Source organism: Microtus oregoni, unplaced genomic scaffold, assembly GCF_018167655.1.
Source record: "Microtus oregoni isolate MIOR12 unplaced genomic scaffold, Mior012 000003F_ref0000135, whole genome shotgun sequence".
Classification (NCBI taxonomy): Eukaryota; Metazoa; Chordata; class Mammalia; order Rodentia; family Cricetidae; genus Microtus; species Microtus oregoni.
The window spans coordinates 14,143,425-14,162,988 of NW_024543062.1; the positions used below are offsets into that span (position 1 = coordinate 14,143,425).

The 19,564-nt window shown below is 48.8% G+C and overlaps 1 protein-coding gene across 2 annotated transcripts; it reads left to right on the top strand.

Annotated features, from left to right (window-relative positions):
• Positions 1-4,379: 4,379 nt before the first annotated feature.
• Gusb (glucuronidase beta) lies at positions 4,380-19,165 on the top strand. 2 transcript variants are annotated; one of them, XM_041649269.1, is made up of 12 exons: positions 4,380-4,649; positions 6,469-6,654; positions 6,796-6,974; positions 7,560-7,702; positions 8,128-8,315; positions 9,175-9,318; positions 9,514-9,692; positions 9,782-9,928; positions 12,235-12,319; positions 14,685-14,861; positions 18,203-18,338; positions 18,825-19,165. In XM_041649269.1, the coding sequence occupies exons 1-12, from the start codon at positions 4,440-4,442 to the stop codon at positions 18,992-18,994; spliced, it is 1,944 nt and encodes a 647-aa protein (XP_041505203.1). In that variant the 5' UTR covers positions 4,380-4,439; the 3' UTR covers positions 18,995-19,165. The 2 variants fall into 2 exon arrangements, with proteins under 2 accessions (XP_041505203.1, XP_041505204.1); XM_041649270.1 differs by lacking the exons at positions 4,380-4,649; positions 6,796-6,974; positions 7,560-7,702 and having other exon boundaries at positions 6,588-6,654.
• The last annotated feature ends 399 nt before the right edge of the window (positions 19,166-19,564 follow it).

Genomic DNA, 19,564 nt, shown 5'->3' on the forward strand with positions numbered 1-19,564 from the left:
AGAAACAGAAGGAACAATGCCAAACTCTTTTTATGAGGCTACAATTACCTGATACCCAAACCACAGAAAGACATTACTAAGAAAGAGAATACAGATCAATCTCACTCATGAACTTTGATGCAAAAATACTAAATAAAATACTGGCAAATTGAATCCAAGAACACATCAGAACCATCATCCACCATGATCAAGTCGCTTCATCCCAGAGATGCAGGGATGAAAATCTGTCAAGGTAATCCACCATATAAACAAACAGAACGAGTTCCAGGATAGCCAGGGCTATTACACAGAGAAGCCCTATTTCTCAAAAAAAAGAAAAAATTATATATACATATATATGGGCTGCAGAAATGGCTTAGTGGTTAAGAGAACATGGCAGCCTTACCAAGGACCCAAGTTCTGTTCAAAGCAGCCATGTTGGGCAGCTCACAACCACCTGTAACTCTATCTCCAGGGGAGCCAATATCGTTCATCTTCTGTCTTCTGGCCTCCTCCTCAGGCGAGCACGCGTGCACGCGCGCGCACACACACACACACACACACACACACACACACAAAATTAAAAATATAAAATTTTCATTGTGTGTATAAATATTTAATAAAATCTCCTACTTTGCTTCCTAAACTGGCTAATCTTTAAATTCTTTTCAATATTGAAGCCATGACTGCCAATTTAGCTTGAGTCAAGGTCTAGAGAAACTTGGGCAGGAGGAGGACTAGTGAGAGAGACTTGGGACATTGTGACTTTCTTCACTCACTTCTGACGTATTAATCCATGCCTGTTATCTCAGCACTCAGGAGCCTGAGCTAGAAAGATCATAGATTTCAGGCTAGCGTGGGCTCATAGCGAATTGGGGAGGAGAAAAGAATACATATATACATTCTCTCCCTGCCCTTGCAAAATTAATGTGTTTGACAGACATGTAGCTTGAAACTAGCATCCCAAAAAAATATAAGAGGCTTGTATTCTACACCTCTCCAATCAATGGACCCAGGAGACAAATTGCTCTCCCAGACCCAGAATGGGTAGGAGCTTACATTCCCTGAAATATCCCAAGAGATGTTCCAAATTTTTCTATGTGTATGGGGCATTTGGCCTGCATGTATGCTGTGTGACACACGCATGCCAGGTGCCCACTACAGCCAGAAGAGGGGGTTGGATCCCCAGGTCTAGAGCTACAGACAGTTGGGACCATCTTCATAATTAAACCTGACTCTTCTAAGTCTGTGTTCTCAACTGCCTTAACCCTGAATATTGGCACGTGGGTCAGGACCCCAGCTCCAGCGAAGGGAACAGGGGGACAAGACTTCAAGGTCATTCTGGCCTCACCCACTTCCTGGCCAATCTATCTGACACCCTGTCTCAGAACAGCCATAAAAATGGCCTCCAGTAGACGTGGTGGGCACACCAGTCATCCCAGCACTCGGGATGCAGAGGCAGGCAGGTCTCTGTGAGTTCCAGGCCAGCTGGGCTACATGGTGAAAAACCAGCCTCCAAAATTAAAGAAAATGTCCTCCAAAGGCTCATGTATGAAGGGGTCAATTGCCGAGTCAGCGGGTTTTCGGGAGATGACTGGACCATGACGTAAGGGCCTAACTTAAACAGTAGATTAGCCTATTCATGAATTCACACAGAATGGCCCATGAGGCGAGACATAGGTAGAAGAATGTCACTCGGGTATGTCTTTGATGGTTCTATCTTATACCCAGACCTCCCCTTTTTGGAGTCAGAGTCATGAAAATTTGCCTCAAGAGAAAGTTAACCAAAGTCTAAGGGGACACCGGGATCAGGCCTGGCGTGAGAAGGCCACTGGAAGGCCATGGATTCCGGGACAATGAGAGCCTCGGGAGAGATCAGAGCTCCTCAGTGAAACTGTGGCTGTATGCACAGGAGCAGGAGGGCGATCTAGACCACGGGACATGGTGACAGAGGGAAAGATGCTTGCACGGTGCTGAGTATGGTGGTACACACCGGGAATCTTGGCACTGGGGATGCCGAGGCAGGGGAATACCAGCAGTTCAAGACCAGCCTCGGGGAAGAGGAGAGAGAGAAATTGAGAATATGTCCCAGTCTTTCTTGCCTACAGGTCAGTCTGATGGATACAATCTCCCAGAAGGCCCTAACTTGTCTAAATTGTGTCAAATCAATCAAAAGCCAAGCAGCCAAGTGACGGAAGAAGACTCCTAACGTGCTCCTTGGCTTTGCATATGCATATAGACATATCTATGCACACACATAAAACAAATTTTAAAAAGCATAAAAATTTTTTAAAAATCAGTTAATCCATAAGAGCAAAGAGATACTCCTTTTTACCTCTTTGCTTTTTAAAAATTATTTAATGGCTTGGTCGTGATTGTAATTATTTTTATAATGCATTTTTCACTAAGAAAATTAAAAAAATATGTGAAGCAAAATGACAGTAATTTATAATTATAATTATATAATTTAGTGTATATTTGTGTATACAATATATGCTTTTTTATTCTTTTGTTGTTGTTTGGTTGCTTTTTGAGACGGGGTCTCCTGGTACTGAAGGGTCCAAGAATAAGAATATAAAAATGTAGATTCCAGAAATAAGAATGTAGAAAGAAAGAAATATAAAGTTGGAAGCCTAGGAGAATGAGAACAGACTGCCAGCAGCTTTCTCAGCAGCTTAAGGCTTAACTGTTAACAGTGGGTTACTCCGATTTACAACACATAGCTCTATTTACAAGGCCGAAGCATCTCCCTGCAAACTGAGAGCCATTTCACGGATATGAGCTGAGTCAACTTTTAGGAGATAGAAATACATGACCTCTGGGTTACGCATTGTCCCTGCTGTGTGAAACCGGCAGCATCAAAGGGGGGGAGGGGGCGGCACGGGGCGTCAGTAAACACTCACTACCTGGAAGTACCAAGGGAGGCAATAGATTAAGTACAAACACTATTTAACTGAAAAACTCTGTTAATGAAGCTTGTAAAGTAAAGCAATCTGTAGCTGAGTTTTACCTTGAGATTGTAAATATTTCTTTGTTCAGACCTAATGCTTGGTACACCTTACTATAAGAAGGTGGAGCCGGGTGATGGTGGCGCACACTTTTAATCCCAGCACTTGGGAGGCAGAGGCAGGTGGATCTCTGTGAGTTCGAGACCAGCCTGATCTATAAGAGCTAGTTTCAGGACAGGCTCTAAAGCTACAGAGAAACCCTGTCTGGGGGAGGGGGAAGGTGGGCTCAGAAACTGGCCTTTACCACAGCCTTAAGAAATCCATCTCTGGCTATTTTCTCAGCTAGCTGATAAACTTTTTGTATCCTGTGGAGATTTTTTATTTTTTTTTTAATTTTTTCCTGGAATCTGGTTTTGAAATAAAGTTTGCTTCTGGTTTATTAGACTTTGATGATCTGTCCCCATCTTTGAGCCACCCCCGTGGACCCAACGGCACCCTGGCTGGGGGGACAACAGGCTTTGTAGCCGAGGTAGACCTGCAATTCTGAGTAATCCTCCAGATTACTGGTGCCTGTGACGCAAGGAGGAAACTTTAGGTCTCTGGGCAGAGTTGGAGCATCTACACCCAAGTTCAAGATGCCGTAGAACTCACACCAGCGGGCATGGAAGAAGAGTCTCCTGGGCCTGTACTGTGTCATTCCAGTCAAGGTGGAGGTTGTGATGGGTGTTCCACAGGTCACATGACCTGCAGAAGCCGGTCCCCTCTCACCCGGGTCCTCAGTGGTCTTAATACCGCCCCCTTCTCTTCCCTCCCCCCCCCCCCCCCCATCCATCACTGCACTAGCTAACAGATTTTCAAGTCCTCAGATTTCTCACTTGGGCAGTAACTATATATCTAAGCAAGTGTTGATGGCCAGACGTCTTATTCTCCCACCCCTACCCCCCTTGCCTGCCTCCTGCTGGGCATCAAGAGGGCTTAGCTGCAAGTTTGTAGTGTGAAGCCACCCCCTTCCTGAGAGACCTACAAGAAGGGACTCTCATTTCTGGCAAGGGGACCTGAACCCTCTTCAGAGCCCCCACCTCAGGAGGTTGTCCATATGTTGTTAATAAACTGTGAACCCCCAACAATCCTTCCCAGTGTCTCTCTTAAACCCCTCATGCTCAACTTTTCACAGGAGTCTGTGGAGAAATGGTGGGGACCGGGACTCCAAGGGTTCTCTCAGCCCTTAGTCTAAAGGTCCTGGAAGGCACAACCTCCGGCACTCCTATGGGAGGACGACCCAGGACTTCAGGCCTTTGGGGCTAGGAGGAATATGAGAGTTTTCTCTTCCTGCAGTTCCTAGCCTCTGGATGGCCTTGCTCAAATAGCTGTGCCGGTACTTACTTGCCCTTAACCAAGTTGGCGCAGGCGGCTTCACGCGGGAACACGTGACCCTCCCAGGCCCCGCCCTCGCCCTCCCAAGGAGAGCGAGGCGAAAATCGCAACCGCTGGACGGTGGGCAGCCAGACCAGCATGTCCCCGAAGTTGAGCGCGTGTTGGGTTGCGCTGGGCCCGCTGCTGTGCAGCTGCGCGCTGGCACTGCAGGGCGGGATGCTCTTCCCCGTGGAGACCCCCTCGCGGGAGGTCAAGGTGCTGGACGGACTGTGGCACTTCCGCGCGGACTTCTCCGAAAATCGGCTGTTGGGATTCGAACAGCAGTGGTACCGGCAGCCGCTGAGGGAGGTGTGCGCTCCCGAGGGGTACCCGGGTTCTGGAAGCTCCCGGAAGCCAGGGGATGGGAGGAGGGGTGCCTGTACCCGGAGATCCCCTTCCCTTGTGCCAGTCTAGAGGAGGTTATGGGTTTGCAGGCTGGGGAGGGGAGCGGCCGGACGAGGAAGTGGGACCTCGCATGCCCCAGAACCACATGGACTCCAGAGATTCTGCTAGGCGAGCGCTGCCCCAGGCAACGGATTTTTTTTTTTAAAGCTTTTCATTGTATTTCATTGTGCTGGGGGTTGAACCCAGGATATTGTGCATGCATGTCACTACTGAGCCTTTTGTTCTTGTTTTGAAACTGTCTCATTCTGGAACCCAAGCTGGCCTGGATAGCCCGGTGAGCCTCCTCCTCCAGTTTTCTGGCATGTTGGAGTGGATGTTTGCACATGCCTCCTGCTTGCTCTCGCACAGCTCATGAGAAGCAGAACCCTAACAGTGTGCACGCATGCGTTGGTGATGCTGCCCACCACAAAGATTTGGGGTGGGGATAGAGGAGGGAAGTGCTAGGAGGCCTTGCAGGGTCCTTGGGGTTGCAAGATTCAGATAAAGGACGTGACTTGGCACCCAGCCAGCGAAGGATCCCATCTCTGCTCTCCTTTCCTAACTGGGTAGGGTTGGTGCAGGAGCAGGTTGAAGAAAACCTGTGTGCTCACTGCCTCTGCCTCTCCGGGATTCATTCATTTATTCCTTCGTTCATTCCCCCACTTCCTCTTCCCCTCTTTGGCTCTCCTCCCTCTTCCCCATCTTTCTCTGTCTTCTTTGTTTAATATTTATAATATCTCCTTACTTGTGTGTGCATGTGTGTGGGCACCCGTGTGCCACACAGTTCATGTGGAGGTCAGGTAACAACTCGCTGGAGTCTGGTCTCTCCTAGGTTCCAGGGATCTACTCAGGTCACGAGGCTTGGTGGCCAGTGCCTTTAAGGCAGAGAGAGTGTGTGTGTGTTTGAGGCAGCACTCTGGCCCCACTTTGACCTCCAAACCAAAGCAATCCTGCTGCCTTAACACCCTCACCCCCACTCCCCCCGAATCCCCGGTGCTAGGGTTACAAGTTATGAGCCTACCACACCTGGTTTAACCACTCAGTTTTCATCTGCCCTGCCCAGCATTCAGCAAAGGAGGAAGTAAGGAGGAGAAGTGCCCTCCACACGCCTTCTCAGTTTCCTCAGCCCAGGGCCCCCTGTTGGCCTTCCTGCCAACATCTGCCTCTTAGTCAGGGTCTGGGGCTTCCTATCTTAGGCTGGACTGTTTTGGCCCTGGTGCCGTCTGCCCTGGGGAGGAAGCTGGTTGCAGCAGTCTTTTGCATGAACTGTTCATACACTTCACTTGTCAGGAGGCGACCTACCCACCTGCAGCCCACGCTTACAGAGTGCCTCCTCTGTGTCCCCATGCTTCTGGGAGACTCTGGGGGAGTGCAGGCATGAAGGATAGACCTGATTCTTGCTGTGTAGCCCCAGCTGTCCTGAAACTCACAGTGTAGACCAGTCTGGCCTCGAACTCATAGAGATCCGCCTGCCTCTGCCTCCCGAGTGCTGGGATTAAAGGCGTGCGCCACCACTGTCAGGCCTGATTCTTGCTCAGTAACAGATGCTAGATAACCAGGGTATGACCTTGAACTCTGATCTTCCTGGCTGCACCTTCCGGTGCTAGGACAGCTGGTGTGCACCAGCACCATTGGTTCATGCAGTGCTGGCATTGGAACGCGGGGTCACAGGCGTGGTAGGCCAGCACTCTACCAGCCGAGGTACAGCCCCAGTCCATTGTGACCCCGGCTCTTCTTTACCTAGTCGGGCCCAACTTTGGATATGCCGGTCCCTTCCAGCTTCAATGACATCACCCAAGAGGCACAGCTTCGGGACTTTATCGGCTGGGTTTGGTATGAACGGGAAGCAGTCCTGCCGCAGCGATGGACCCAAGACACAAACACGAGAGTGGTGCTGAGGATCAACAGTGCCCATTACCACGCCGTTGTGGTCAGTGTAGGGCGTGGCTGGCTGGGGGGGGGGAGCAACCTGGGCTGTCGAGTCTGTGCCATGGGTCACAGAAAGGGTTGCTTCGTGGGCTCCATTAGAACACTTCCGTTGCCCTCGGCTCATATTTCCTTGTGTCTGCAGTGGGTGAATGGGGTACATGTGGTGGAGCATGAGGGCGGTCACCTCCCCTTTGAAGCTGACATCAGCAAGCTGGTTCAGACTGGACCCGAGACCACCTGCCGGATCACAATCGCCATCAACAACACACTAACCCCTCATACCCTGCCACCAGGGTCCATCATCCACAAGACCGATGCTGTGTAAGCAACATCCTTCCTCTCCCCTCCTCCCCCATCCAGTGGACTCCCATATAGGGAGAGTGATTTTAGCCCCGATCTGCGGAGACCACAGAATACATGCTTGTTAAACGTCAGAGGAGGCAGAGAGCGGGGAAGATGGCTCAATGGTGATATACTCACCACGTAAGCATGAGGACATGAGCTTACAGTCCAGGCACCCATGGAAGAATGGATGTGATTCATCCCAGTGTTCTTCAGTGGGCCTGTGTGGAGATAAGAGGTGGAGACCGGATTCTTTGAAGTTCTCAGGCCAGCTAGAACAAGGGACCCTGTCTGGAGGTAGAAGGCAAGAGCCAGTACCTCCACATGGGCACTGTGGTACACACACGTACACACACATACATGAACGTGATTAAAAGACCCAGGAGCCAGGCAGTGGCTAGGGAAGCAGAGGCAGGCAGAGTTCAAGGCCAGCCTGGTCTACAGAGTAAGTTCCAGGATAGGCTCCATAGCTACTGAGAAACCCTGTCTCAAAAAACCAAAAAAAAAAAAAAAAAAAAAAAAACCCACAGGAAAGGAACAATCGACCTTCATTTTCTACCCTAGATTTCCCAAGAATTACTTTTTCCAGAACACAAGCTTTGACTTCTTCAACTATGCGGGACTGCATCGGTCTGTGGTCCTCTACACCACGCCTACCACCTACATCGACGACATCACCGTGACCACTGACGTGGAACAAGAAGTCGGTAAGGGCTCCTGGCAGGGGGGTCTGTGCTAGGCTGAGCCCAGTTATCTCGGTTCCCCAAAGGGAACAGCCTCCAAGGAAAAAGGCTTCAAGCATCTCCCAAGCGTCACTTGCTTCATCACCCTCAGGGGACAAGACCCAGACTGCCCGAGTTAACAAGGGCTTCAGAAGGCACCCATCTGGTGGGCCTCAATTTGCGACGGCATGAGGACCAGTGAGAAGTGTGGTCTTGTCTAGATACTGAGTCACTTGCCCCCCCCCTTCCCCCCCCCCCCCCCCCCCCCCGTTGTACCACCCCTAGCCGCTCCTCCCTGCACAGTAAGCTGAAAAAGAAAAACATCAAGCAGTTGTTTGCTGGGGTCCTAGGACCCGAGAGGACTTCTGGGAGTCCCATCCGTTTCTGTCCCCATCTCTTGTTTCCCACAGGACTGGTGAATTACTGGATTTCCGTCCAGGGAGATGAACATTTCCAGCTAGAAGTACGTCTTTTGGATGAGGATGGCAAAGTCGTGGCCCAGGAAACGGGGGAACAGGGCCAACTTCGGGTCCCTAGCGCCAACCTCTGGTGGCCTTATCTGATGCATGAGCATCCAGCCTACCTGTACTCCTTGGAGGTAATGGGGATTTGGAACTGGGGCTAAGGAAGGCCCTTTGCTGCCATCTGGTGACAGTAGTTTCTCTAAGCAGTCCAGGACAGGTGGCTAGGCAGGCACTGCCCTAAATTCCTGGCTTTTCTATCCCTTGGAAAGTCCTGAGATTATGTTCTTCTTAAAGACAGAGACTATAATTTCGGCATCTCAGCTGAAGCAGGATACACAGGTCCTTTTTAGCCAGGCCCAGGGGTATGGGATAATAGGATCAAATGAGTATAGGGGTTGAGCTTAGCCTGGTCTACATAGTGAAACCCTGCCTCAAAAAAAAAAAAAAAAAAAGCAGTGATAGTGCACACCTTTAATCCCAGCACTCGGAGGCAGAGGCAGGTGGATCTCTGTGAGTTCAAGGCCAGCCTGGTGTACAGAGCAAGTTCTAGGATAAATTCCAAAGCTACAGAGAAGCCCTGTCTCAAAAAAAAAAAAAATCCAAAAAGCAAAATAGCCAGCTAGACATGGAGGTGCATACCTGTAATCTTAGCACTTGGGAGCTACAGGCAGGAGAGTCAGGAGTTCAGGGTCATCCTTAGCTTCAAGCGAATTTGAGGCCAGCCTAGGATACACAAGGTCTGATTTGAAAGGAAAGGCGGGGCGGTGGTGGCACACCCCAGCACTCAGGAGGCAGAGGCAGGCAGATCTCTGTGAGTTCGAGGCCAGCCTGGTCTACAGAGCAAGTTTCAGGACTGCCAGAGATACACAGAGAAACCCTGTCTTGAAAACAAATAAAAGCTCCAAAGTGTCACGCATGGGACGAGTCCTTCCTGTCGGGAAGGATGAGGCTCAGTCTACCTGGGTGCCCCTGCCCGGCACATTGGTCTCCTAGGTGAGAATGGCAAGAACTGTGTCTGACTCTGACTTCTACACCCTCCCTGTCGGGATTCGAACAGTGGCTGTCACCGAGAACAAGTTTCTCATAAATGGGAAGCCTTTCTATTTCCATGGCGTCAACAAGCACGAGGATTCGGATGTGAGTTGTGACCGTGGTACCCCCGTGTGGGATGTTGGGAGTTCATGTGTTCTGAGGAGGCTGTCATGGGCTTGGGCGTGTGAACTGAGCCGAGATGGGAACAGGGAGGTGTCTCTCTAGGGGCTGGGGCTGCAGAAGAAAGCGGGTATTCTCCAGTGATAAGGGCAGAGGTCACACAGCTCTACTGTCCCCCAGATCCGAGGGAAGGGCTTCGATTGGCCACTGCTGATAAAGGATTTCAACCTATTGAAATGGCTTGGTGCCAACTCCTTCCGCACCAGCCACTACCCCTACTCAGAGGAGGTCCTCCAGCTCTGTGATCGATACGGAATTGTGGTCATTGATGAGTGTCCTGGTGTGGGCATCAAGCTGCCGTGAGTGCCCCTCACTGCCCACACTGCCCAGCCTGCCCGGCTCTCCTCCGAGTCCTTGGTGACCCACCCTTTCCTTTCTGCCTCTACAGCCAGAGTTTTGGCAATGAGTCTCTTCGGCACCACCTAGAGGTGATGGACGAACTGGTTCGCAGGGACAAAAATCACCCTGCTGTTGTGATGTGGTCTGTGGCCAATGAGCCTGCTTCTGCTCTGAAACCTGCTGCTTATTACTTCAAGTGAGTACCCTTCTCCCCCGGGCTGAGTCAGGCCTGTGGCCTTGGCCCCTTGACCTGGCTCAACCTCCATAGGCAGCCAGGAGCGTGAAAGTCAGCCTTGAAGGGGTAGATGAACACCGTCAATGTCATTGTCCCCTCCCTGTCCATCATTTCTGAGAACCCAAATCAGCCCACCCAAAGTATGGTTTTTCCACCCATTAAGAGCCTCTTAGTCATACCTGGAAGGAAATCCAGAGCTCCCTTTGATACACAGAACTCTGTATTTTATATATTATTTTTGAGACAGGGTCTTGCTATGTTATGTATCCCTCGCTATGCATCAAACTTGCACTGATCCTTTTGACCCTGCCCTCTGAGTGCTGGGATCATAGGCATGGCACATCAAGTCTGACAGTGGTTTTGGTTTTAGATTTATTTGTACTTTATTTCTGTGTGTGCCATGGCACGTGGAGGCCAGAGGACAGCCTGTAGGAATGGGTTCTCTCTTTCCACCATGTGAGTCCTGGGGCTTGAACTCAAATCACGGGACTTGGCAGGAAGTGTTTTTAACCACCGACTCGTCTATTCAGCCCCTTTTCTGATTTTTTTCTTTTCTTTTCTGTTTTTTTTTTTTCAAAGTCCCAAGTAGTATAGGCTGGCCTCAAATTTGTTATGTAGCCAAAGTTGGCCTTGAATTCCTAATTCTTCTTTCTCTACTTCTTGGTGCTAGGCTTATAGGTGTGTTCCATCACACCTGCATTCATTCATTCATTCTTTCATTTTCATTCATTCATTTTAGATAGAAACAATGATAAAACTATAGAAAACTACTTTATGATGTTTTGGGTTCATCTGTATAAAACCCATTTACACAGGCATGAGAATATCAGTAGGATTTAAAACTGTTTATACCTGCATATATACCTGTCCCATGTGTGCGTCTTTCCTTCAGAGCCGGAGGCGTCAGTTCCCCAGTAACTGGAGTTACAGCTGTTGTAGGCCACCATGTGGGTGCTGGGAATTGAGCCCAAGTCCTCGGAAGAGAGCAACCACTGGGCTATCTCTCCAGCACTATAAAAGGGGATTTTGTTTTTTAAATTACACAGAAAAATTTTAAATATTTTCTAATGTTGAGGGTTCAATCCAGGGCCTTATGTATGCACGCTAGGCAACTGCTCTACCAGTGAGCTCTACCTCCAGGCCCATTCCTTCATCTGCCATGAGACCGTCACTTAGTCTTTAGGGTGAATTTTTCCGCTTGTCACAGAGAGACAACCAAAGCTTCTGATGCTGTATCCCAGCTCCACATAGTGAGCTCCTCTGAGTCTGTAGGAGGTAGGCCTGGAGGAACTCCCCTCACTCTGTGACAGCTCTGGACACTCAGAGCCCTGCAGAGCTCATGGTGTCCAGGGGGCTTCGGGACCAGGGCTGGGTGGATAAGGCTTTTTCTTTTTCTTTTTTTTTAAATATTTATTTATTTATTTATTTATTTTATTATGTGTATAGCATTCCTTCCACGTGTGCCTGCAAGCCAGAAGGGGGCACCAGGTCTCATTATAGATGGCTGTAAGCCACCATGTGGTTGCTGGGAATTGAACTCAGGACCTCTGGAAGAGCACTCAGTGCTCTTAACCTCTGAGCCATCTCTCCAGCCCCAAGGCTTTTTCTTGAAGGGGAAGCATATAGCTTACTGAGGCTCCCAAACGTTTTCAGGAGGTGGCAAGGGAGATGCATGCATGTGTTAGGGGACAGCAGGGATGAGGCTAGGACTGGCTGGGCTGGAGTAACCCAGACTGACTTTGCTGGTTTAGAGCTGTTTGGAAACGTGGGTTCAGAGCCTAAGACCAAGGGGCAAAACACAGCCTTCAAACAGGAAGAGTAATGATCAACAGACGTAAAAGGGGGAAAGTCTTTAATGGTGAATGATGGTGATCTTTACCGTGGAGGCCGGGAATAGGTCCCAAGTACCAAATTTTAAACCTCGACTAGTCTTTCCATTGGGTCCTCTCCTTTCTAGTCCTCATGAGTCAGTGGAATTTAACTCAGCACTAATTTAAATATTATTGCTTCAGGAGGCTTCCCTTCTCTTAGTTTAAATCATGTTCTCCCCTGCCCCCTTTCCCCCCAACTGACTGTCTTACAGGGTGCTACACTCCCCTTCCTTTCTGCAGCCTCTTTGGTCTGTATTCATCTCTGCTCTCGCGGCTCCGTGCAGTCATGGCCTTAGCTGGGAGCCACCGCTGATGGGGTGATGGGAAGGAAAGGGAGAGACGGGTGTCCTTGAGCCCCTCCCATCTGACAGCTTGTCTTCTGCCTCCCACTGACAGGACGCTGATCTCCCACACCAAAGCCCTGGACCCCACCCGCCCTGTGACCTTTGTGACCAACGAAAAATACAATGCAGACCTGGGGGTGAGCCTGGGGGTGGGGTGGCCCCCACACTGCCTCTGCTCACCTGTGCTTGGCCTTCAGTCTTGTGCTTGCTACCATGAACCAGCAGTGGCCAGTTCAGCCATTTTCACAAGTAGTTAAAGTGACTAACTTCCTGCCTATCCTCTGGGCAGTGTGGCTTCTACCCCAAGAAGGCTGTGCTAGAGCCAGGGCAGTGTACTTGTTTGTAGACTTGGGCTTTTCTCAAGATGATTTTTATTAGCATCTATTTATATTCCTATATATAGTTATTTTATATATATATATATACATATATATAATAAAATATAATAAGCCTGTTGTACATAATATTATACATAATAACAGGCTTATTATATTTTCCTATGTGTATATAGTGTATTTGATCATCGCCACTCATTTCCTCCCTTGTCCACCTCATACTCCCACTGATCCCTTTCCTCTCTTCAACTTTCGTGTTTGTTGGCTTGTTTGTTTGTAGACAGAATCCCACTATGTAGCCTAATCTGGCCTAGAACTCAAAATCCTCCTAGCTCTAGGATTACAGGTGTGAGCCAGCATGCTGGTCAGACTCAGTCTCCCCCCCCCCATTTTTTTTCATTAATTTTATGAACTTCAGCAGGCCGGCACAGTACTGGAGCAGTAGCTGAGAGCTCATATCTTGAACACAACCACATCTGCTTTCTTTCTGGACCTTGAAGGGGGCCACTCTTGTTCTAGGCCCCGTATGTGGACGTGACTGTGTGAACAGCTACTTCTCTTGGTATCATGACTGGGCAGCTGGAGGTGATTCAGCCACTGGGAATGAAACTTCAAAACCCAGCCCCAGTGATAAGTCTCCTCCACAAGGCCACACCTCCTCATCCTTCCCAAACTCTTCCAACTGTAGACCAAGAACTATAACATATGAGTCTATGGAGACTATGCTCATTCAAGCCCACAGTATGAGCTCCTAGTCACCGAGCCATCTCTTCAGCACCTACCTTCCCCTTTAATTTTTTGAGACATGGTCTTGTTGAGACAGCTGTTTCCTTATGAATAAGAAAGCCTTGTCAGGGAACCGGAGACATAGCTTATTGGTCAAGAGCACTTGTTGCGCTTAAAGAGGACCAGAGTTAGGTTTTTAGTACCCACATGGTGGTGGCTCATAAATATCTTGTTCCAGGAAATCTGACACCTCCTGATGCATATACAGATACACAGGGAAAACACTCATTTATAAATATCTAAAAATAATTAATAACAAAAGTCTTGTTATCCCTGGCTTCTCTCTATCTCTAGAGCCCACTCTTAAAAAAACACACAGTTTGCATTGAGGCCCGGGTGCTGGCTATTCCAGCACTTATCCATCTTCTCTGTGGGCAGGGACAGCTTTGCTGGGTGCCCTGTGCCTGGCCTCTTTACCTGGAGTGTGCTTTATGAAGTGACAGTCCTTGACCCTCCAAAGCTTTCTGCTGCTTGCATCTTCCCACCACCACAGCCTGGAGAGGATCTGAGGTCCCCTGGGAAAGAACTCACCATTCAAAGGGTAGCTTTGGAGCCGAGCAGTATGGCCTGAAGGAGACATGCCTAGGTGACACTGGAGGCTAGCCAGCTAGATGCAGAACTCTATCCTGCTGTTCACATTCCTGTCCCTTCCCTGTGGACCCTCATCACTGCTAGGGAGAAATCTAGCCAGTCTGCCGCTCACAGCACTGCCTTCTCAATTGTGCCTCAGAGGAGACTCTGAGGGGCTGGTGATGTGGCTCAGTGGTACAGCCTGTGCTTAACAAGAACAAGCCCTTGGGTTGCACCCCCAGCATACATGTGCGCACACACACACACCACCCTCCAAAAGAATAAGGAGCAAGATATGTAGCTTAATCAATAAGAGCTTTTGCATCAAGTTCCTGAAACCCTGGACTTGATCCCCAGCAAGGCAGAAAACTGGGGTGTAGGCAGTGCGCCCTTGCGCCCCTAGCAATGGGAGGTGAAAACAGATCATCAGTCCAGGTCAGTGCTGGCTACATAGGTAGCCTGAAGTCAGCTTGGGCTAGCTAAGGGTCTCAAAACCCGAACTGTGAAGAGAAACACTATCTGCTCTTTAGGTTGGGTCGTATCTCCAGGCAAGGCCACAGCAGACCAGTGACAAGAAGGAGTAAACTCCAACAAGGCCAGAGCCTGGATGGCGGCCTGCTGTCCTGCTGTCCTTCCAGCCGTGGCCCAGTGGGAGCCTCCATGTAGCATCGTAGACTGGCCCCATGAGGGTCTGCTCTTGGCTTTATTCCCTACATGTTGGGTCGGATAACCTATGTCATCTGCATTCTAGTCTGACCTTGAAGAGATCGTCAGTGTGGGGGGCAAACTCACTTGACTGCTCTTGTCCTAGGCCCCATATGTGGACGTGGTCTGTGTGAACAGTTACTTCTCCTGGTATCATGACTCTGGGCATCTTGAGGTGATCCAGCCACAGCTGAAGAGCCAGTTTGAGAACTGGTATAAGACTCACAAGAAGCCAATTATCCAGAGCGAATACGGAGCAGACACAATTGCCGGGTTTCACCAGGTAAACGGTGTAGATAGTTTTATCATCTCTTACCACAGTGGTGACCCTACTTATCTCTTTGGGCTGTCCCTGCCCTCAGGTGGACTAGGGACTCAACCTTCGCTCTCAGGCACATCCCCAACTCTACACACACTGTGCCCCTGCATGCAGGCCTCTGCTTGGCTTGTGTGGGTTCCAGAGGCAGCCCCATTTTTAGCTTTGTTTCCATACCACCCGCCCCCCCCCCAACCTGCTATCCACATTGGGTTTCTTTTTTTTCTTCTTCTTTGCAAAGATGTTTGTTTGATGCCCACACTGGCCTCAAACTTACAATCTCCTTTAGTCTCTTGAGTGCTGGAGTGACAGATGTGAGCCTCCACATCTGGCCCTTTTTTGTTTGTTTTTGTTTTGTTTTAGGTTTTTCAAGACAGGATTTCTCTGTTGACAGCTCTGGCTGTCCTGGAACTAGCTCTTGCAGACCAGGCTGGCCTCGAACTCACAGAGAAAGACCCACCTGCCTCTGACTCCCAAGTGCTGGGATTAAAGGCTCCAATAATGACTTTTTAAGATTCTTGGACTGTGGGCAGGAGAGATGGCTCAGAGCACTTGCTGCCCTTCTAGAGGATGTCAGTTTGGTTCCCAGTACCCACATCGGGTAGTTTACAACTGCCTGTAACTCCAGTCCGAGAGGATGCGACGCCCTCGTTAGGCCTCCACAGGTACCTGCATGGCTGGAGTGCACACAGATACACAATTTAAAAAATGAACAAACCTTTTTAAAAGTGATTTTCAGGCTGCGTGATGGCACACACCTTTAATCCCAGCACTTGGGAAGCAGAGGCAGGTGGATTGCTATGAGTTCAAGGCTAGCCTACTCTACAGAGTGAGTTCCAGGACAGCCAAAGCTATACAGAGAAAACCTCTCTCTAAAAACGAAAAAGTAATTTTCAGCCTGGGAGAAGGTAGTTCACCTAGCAGAATGCTTGTCCAGCATGCATGGAGTTCAACATGCTATGCTCTCCTTGCACACACAAGCCCCTGTGCTTGTGCATGCCTGTAACACTAGCGCTGGGAAGTGGGGACAAAAGAATCTGGATCATCCTTGCCTACAGGAGTTTGAGACTAGTCTGGGATACCGAAAACCTTGTCTCAAGCAAACAAACAAACATTCTCCTGTCGAGACAGGTGTTGGTAGCAGCTAGCTGTACAGCAGCTTCCAGGATCTGAGATGTAGGTAGTAGACTAAATTGATCCTATTTTTTTTTTTTTCTGGTTTTTCGAGACAGGGTTTCTCTGTGGTTTTGGAGCCTGTCCTGGAACTAGCTCTTGTAGACCAGGCTGGTCTTGAACTCACAGAGATCCGCCTGCCTCTGCCTTCCAAGTGCTGGGATTAAAGGCGTGCGCCTCCACCGCCCGGCTCTAAATTGATCCTAATTTAAATAGCCACATGCGGCTTGTAGCCACTGTATTAGTGTGGGTCTACTCCCATTACAAATCATGATGGGCAAGGTGGGCCAAGTCTGTTCTACCACGTGGGTGGAAGCAGAATGAGCTCAAGGCTAGCTTCAGCTGTATGCTTAGTTGCAGGCCAGCCTGGGCTACATGAGATGACTTAGATAAAGTGCTTGCTACACAAGCATGAGGACCAGAACCCACATAATGCCAGGTATGGTAGCACACATCTGTAATCCCAGTTCCCCACCTGGTGAACAAGGTGGAAGGCAAGGACTGACAGCTACCCTCTAACTTCTCTATGCCTGCGCCCATGCACATACTTGTACCTACTTCATACACAAGAATTTTTAAAATTTCTTTAATGATTTCTTTTTTAAAAAAAAAATGTGCATTGGTATTTTGTTTGCATGAATGTCTGTGTAATGGTATCAGATGCCCTGGAATTAAGAGTTACAGTTGTGAGCTGTCATGTGGGTGCTGAAATTGAACCAGGATCCTCTGAAAGAACAGCCAGTACTCTCAACCTCTGAACTATCTCTCCAGCCCCATACATAAGTTTTTTAAAAAAATTTTAGGCTAGGGATACAGTGCAATGGTACAGTGCCTGCCTATCTTGCACAAGGTCCTGGGTTCAATCCCCAGCATTATCAAAAATTTTTTAATTGTGTGTATATCTGTGTGACTGTATGTAGGTAGATATGCGCATGTGTCAGGGTACCCCCTGAGGCCAGAGGTGATCGTCAGCCACCTACCACAGGAGATGGGAACAGAACTTGGGTCCTGTGCAGAAACAGTACACTCTTTTTTTTTTTTTTTGGTTTTTCGAGACAGGGTTTCTCTGTGGTTTTGGAGCCTGTCCTGGAACTAGCTCTTGTAGACCAGGCTGGTCTCGCACTCACAGAGATCCGCCTGCCTCTGCCTCCCGAGTGCTGGGATTAAAGGCGTGCGCCACCACCGCCCGGCAAACAGTACACTCTTAACCACCACACCATCTCAGCTGCTAATGTATAGACTTTAAAATAACAACAACAAAAGTCAGTCCCACACGAAGGAGCTGCTGCGGCAGGGTGACTGCCTGTCAGAGGACAGTCTAGGCCACCCCCAGGCTGGGTCGTAAGGTCCTATCTTGAAAACAAAACCAAAAAGAAACACACGCCCTGCCCCACAACAAACTTTTTGACAGTTGAGGTAAACACATATCTTACTTCCTAAGTACTTTAAAGTTTTAAGAGCAGCTAGGGCTGGGGACTGTGGGGTGGCTTCAGCAGGGAAAGTATTTGTTCTGTGACCATGAGGAGCAGAGCTCAGCTCCCCACCACCCAGGTAGGCTCCAGGCTGGTGTGGCAGGCTTCCTGTAATCCCGCTGCTCCAGTGGTCAGAGATGGGATCCCCAGCAAATAACTGGGCCAAATGGAACAAGAGACCCCAACTCAATTATTTAAGGTAGAATACAATTAAAAATCATCTGATTTCCAACACATGCAGATGAGGGAGAGGGGTCACCTGGGTGCTATTGTGGCGGATCAGACTTAGGGCAGAGTGGAAGTCAGAGAGAATAAATATACACTGCTTAGTTAACCTGAACAGTCAGGGTGCTAACAGCCCAGTTACTTGGGAGGCTGAGGCAGGGTAGCAAGGTCAAGGCCAGCCTGAGCAGTTCAGGAGTACCCTGTCTCAAAACTGGATTTTGTTTTGTTTTTTGTGGGACAGGGTTCCTCTGTGTAGCCCTGGCTGTCCTGGAACTCACTGTGTAGACCAGGCTAGCCTTGAACTCAGAGATCCACCTAACTCTGCCTCCCGAGTTCTGGGATTAAACGTGTGCACCACCACCGCCACCCGGCTGGATCTCTAATTTTTATCTAACACTTCAGTCCCAGCTCTGACATTCCCTTTGTCTTGAATCTCAGGATCCACCTGTCATGTTCAGTGAGGAGTACCAGAAAGCTCTCCTGGAGAATTATCATTTGGTTTTCGATCAGAAACGAAAAGAATACGTGGTTGGAGAACTCATTTGGAATTTTGCTGACTTTATGACCAACCAGTGTAAGTGTCTGTTAGGCTTATGGGTTTTTCTCAGGTTGGCTTTTCTTAGTTATACTGGAAATGGGGCTGGGGAGATGTTTAGGTAGTCAAGTACTTGCTTTGGTCTATTTTACATTTAGTTAAAATGGGTTCAGCTCACCTCCAACTCTTGGTAGGGTCTCACTATGCAACCCTGGCTGACCTGTAGACCAGGCTGGCCTGGAACTCAGTGATCTGATTGTCTCTTCCTCCTAGGTGCTAGGACTAAATGTGTGCTCCTCCATAGTATTTTAAACTTTACATTTTTATTTAGCATGTGCGGGAGTAGATGGGAGATTTGACGTGCCCTAAGACACAAGTAGAAGCTACACAACTTTGGGGAGTCTGCTTGCTCTTTCTACCATGTGGGTGCCTGTGATTTGGGGGATTAGGTTTAATGACAAGTTCTTTACTCTCTGAGTCATCTTATCAACCCCCCTTGTTTTTTTGTTTTGTTTTTTTTTAAAGCACCAATCAGAGTAATAGGAAACAAGAAGGGGATCTTCACTCGTCAGAGACAGCCCAAAAGTGCAGCGTTTATCTTGCGAGAGAGATACTGGAGGATTGTCAGTGAAACCATGGATCACCATTCGGTGCCAATGACCCAGTGTTTGGGAACCAGACCATTGACATTCTAAAGCTAGAACTACCTCTGCAAATGCAACCTCTGATAAAATAAATGAAAAGCATTTTCTCAACAGAGCAGGCATCCCCAGACAGTTCCTGGTGCCAGAGTTTCTTTACTTTGGATTTGTGATATGCTAGAAGGGAACATTAGCGGTGATAATAAAGCCTTTCTTGTATGGGAATAATGACTTGCATATGAATATCTGTGCTTGAGCTCAGTAAGTGCGTGCTGAGAACTGTTTGAGCTCATTTCTACATCAGGTTTTGGGCACTCACACATCCTTAAGAGATAAGGTAAGGGGCTAGAGAAGTGGCTCAGAGGTTAACAGTGTGGGCTGTTCTTTCAGAGATTCCAAGTTCAAGTCCTAGCACTTGGTGGACAACTGCGATTACAAACTCCATTCCAGTGGTGGCACACGCCTTTAATCCCAGCACTCAGGAGGCAGAGGCAAGAGGATCTCTGTAAGTTTGAGGCCAGCCTGGTCTACAGAGCGAGTTCCAGGACAGTCAGAGCGGATACACAGAGAAACCCTGTTTCAAAACAACAACAAAAACAAACCCTCCATTTCCTAGGTGATATA